This window comes from Montipora capricornis, chromosome 9 (genome assembly GCF_036669925.1).
Source record: "Montipora capricornis isolate CH-2021 chromosome 9, ASM3666992v2, whole genome shotgun sequence".
Classification (NCBI taxonomy): Eukaryota; Metazoa; Cnidaria; class Anthozoa; order Scleractinia; family Acroporidae; genus Montipora; species Montipora capricornis.
Genome location: NC_090891.1, coordinates 8,216,596 through 8,219,095, shown reverse-complemented (window position 1 = coordinate 8,219,095; position 2,500 = coordinate 8,216,596). Strand labels below are relative to the sequence as shown.

The following is a 2,500-nucleotide window of genomic DNA, read 5'->3' as shown; positions in this document are numbered from 1 at the left end:
TGATGATAATAACAACAATGACACCCGTAATAATATACTTACATCTTGAAATTTAAACACCTCTTGGTTGCTACTTTTCTTCTTAGTCCTCTGTTGAATAATTTTAACAGCATCAACCACGTCTGCGTTTGTTAAATTATCACCATCTTGATTTAGAATCACTCTGAGGCCTCTCACTAAACAGTCTTCAGCTCCTGCCACACAGGCATCTCCAAGTATGCAGCGCATCTCAGACCGAACCTGAGGAAATCAGAAATACACTAGATGAGAAAAAATACATTACAAGGCATTACATGGACTGACATCCTTGCAAATTTCTCTACATACATCATCATGATACATTATCCATGTTTCAAATGTCAAAAACAGTGAGGTATCCAGCATGAAATAGAGTAGTCATTCACATCTTTACTGGTACACAGTATGACAAAAATAATAATATATATTTGTAATATCAAATGTTATCAGGGCTGTCATCAGGGGCCGTAACCCGTAACACCTGTTATGGCTGAGCCCAGTCAATGTTACAGGTAATGGTTGCTGACCATTTATTTTTTAAAGTTCTGTGTTGCGTGAGTGGGAAGTTTATCTTTTTGCTCTGTTTTACTTTCATTACTTTTTGATTGAGAAAATAAATAAATTTCCGAGGATCACATTTTAAAAATTTTCTGGGGGAGCATGCCTCCAGAACCCCCTAAGGGCTCAGGCCCTTTGGGCCTTCAGTCACATATTTATATGTTACAGGTGAAATCTTGAGTGTTACGCTTGCTTCAAAACTTAATGACAGCCCGGGTTATTTGGAACTGACTCCAACTGTATAAACATCCAGAGACTAAACTTACATGATATGATTTTCCAAGGTATGGACATATATCTAGGATCTCCTTGGATGAATTAGCCTCCTCTGTGATAAACTTTCTCCTCATTGGATAGGTCTCCTTCACAAGATTAGAGAATGTGTTACATGACAAGGACCCCTGTTCACTACTGGCCAGCAATTCCAAGTTCCATCTTTGGGAAAGTTCATCATCACAGTACTTCTTTTTTTGTAGGGCTTTGGCTCCACCCTCCCTTCACACTCTGATGACTTTTTGGGTTTTGAATTTCTCCTCTGGTTTCTAAAATATTTGCTTAATTGCATTTGTACCGACACCTAGGGGAAATTACCAGAGATTTATTAGACAACAAAAACAATAAATGTACACATCATAACATTGCATCGTCATTTAATTCACAGACAATATTATATCTTGTGTGACACATGATTTATCAGCACTAAATTCACCATGCTTGGTCAGAAATATAATAGTGAGGGAATGTAATTCATGACATGACATTATAAGAGTTAAGACTAATTTTGTGCAAAGAAAACATCACACCTAAAAATGATTCACAGAAATTAATGCTTGCAGGTGAATCATGAACAGGAAATCATTGTCTGAGAAGCCTGCACAGAAACAGGACTTCATCATCAAGGGGGTATCATATCAAAAGCAAGCACTCTAAAGAAAATACATGTATTTCAGCAAGGATTCCAAACATCTGCAGTAAATGCCTTCTCGCGACTTTATAGAATTTGAAGCATGCCCCGGACTTCCCTACTGAGAAAGGGCCAGATGCCTACAACTCAAGCCATCTTGCATAATATCTTCGTCAAAACAATAGAATTCAAGATGGCCGCCGTGCCGGTAAAAAGGAATAATCAATCTTTATTACAGTAATTATCGAAATAAACGACATGCTATGCTCTACTTCATGAAAACCGATATAATAATGGGCGGATAATGGACTAATTTGAGGCATTTCACACTATTGAGATAAGAAATTACGCACTTACTTGTGCTTCTACATGTAAATCTGCTCTGGCTAGCTCCTCTTTGATAATCCGCTTTATGAGAAGTCGATGTCCAGACTTAGGGACGACCGCCATAAATTCGTCGATGTCGTCAATCGGCTGAAGAAGAGTGGACCCATCAATACCATTATCTAAAAGAGAAAATGCCCGAGTTTAACTTAAACTTTTAGAAAATTGAAGGTATTCACAGTGATATATATTCCATTCACATATTTCAACGAACTTTACCAACCTCTCAGCAAGTCAAGGGCTTCTTGCAGCACATTTCTCCTTTTTAAAAGTGAAAGAAGCTGTTCCGTAGTTGAAATTTTCCGGTCCATTACTGTCTTGAAGTTGATTTTGCGTTGGAAAGAGAAGAAATCCACACCGAGATTTGAAATGTCGCGCGTTTGCTCGTCTGAGGACACGAAGGGACGCCACGCTTACTATTCTTCCCTACAATTGGTTAAGAAGTATCATGTGACCATTTGAGGACGAGATAATCTGGAATCGAATTTTTATTTCAAAATGGCTGCCGACCGGCATCGACTATCGTGCGAGTACTGTAACTACAGTTGTCGTGTAAATGAAAGCGATTATTTTTTTAAACACTTGATCAAGTTCCACTCTAACGAACCTAACTTTGTAAGATAGTGGTTTGACACT

At 38.2% G+C, this 2,500-nt stretch overlaps 1 protein-coding gene across 2 annotated transcripts in view; it reads right to left on the bottom strand.

The window, feature by feature from the left end:
• The window catches only part of LOC138015374 (uncharacterized), a 5,558-nt gene that overhangs the window by 2,267 nt on the left and 791 nt on the right, over nt 1-2,500 (bottom strand). The window contains exons 1-4 of one of the 2 annotated variants that reach the window (XM_068862376.1): nt 2,088-2,500; nt 1,838-1,986; nt 843-1,153; nt 43-240 (exon numbers count right to left, since the gene is read on the bottom strand). The exon at nt 2,088-2,500 is cut by the window's right edge and continues 791 nt beyond it. In XM_068862376.1, coding sequence (XP_068718477.1) covers nt 43-240; nt 843-926 — 282 coding nt within the window. In that variant the 5' untranslated portion in view covers nt 927-1,153; nt 1,838-1,986; nt 2,088-2,500. Of the gene's footprint in view, nt 1-42; nt 241-842; nt 1,154-1,837 lie in introns of both variants that reach the window. The other variant, XM_068862377.1, reaches the window with a different exon arrangement.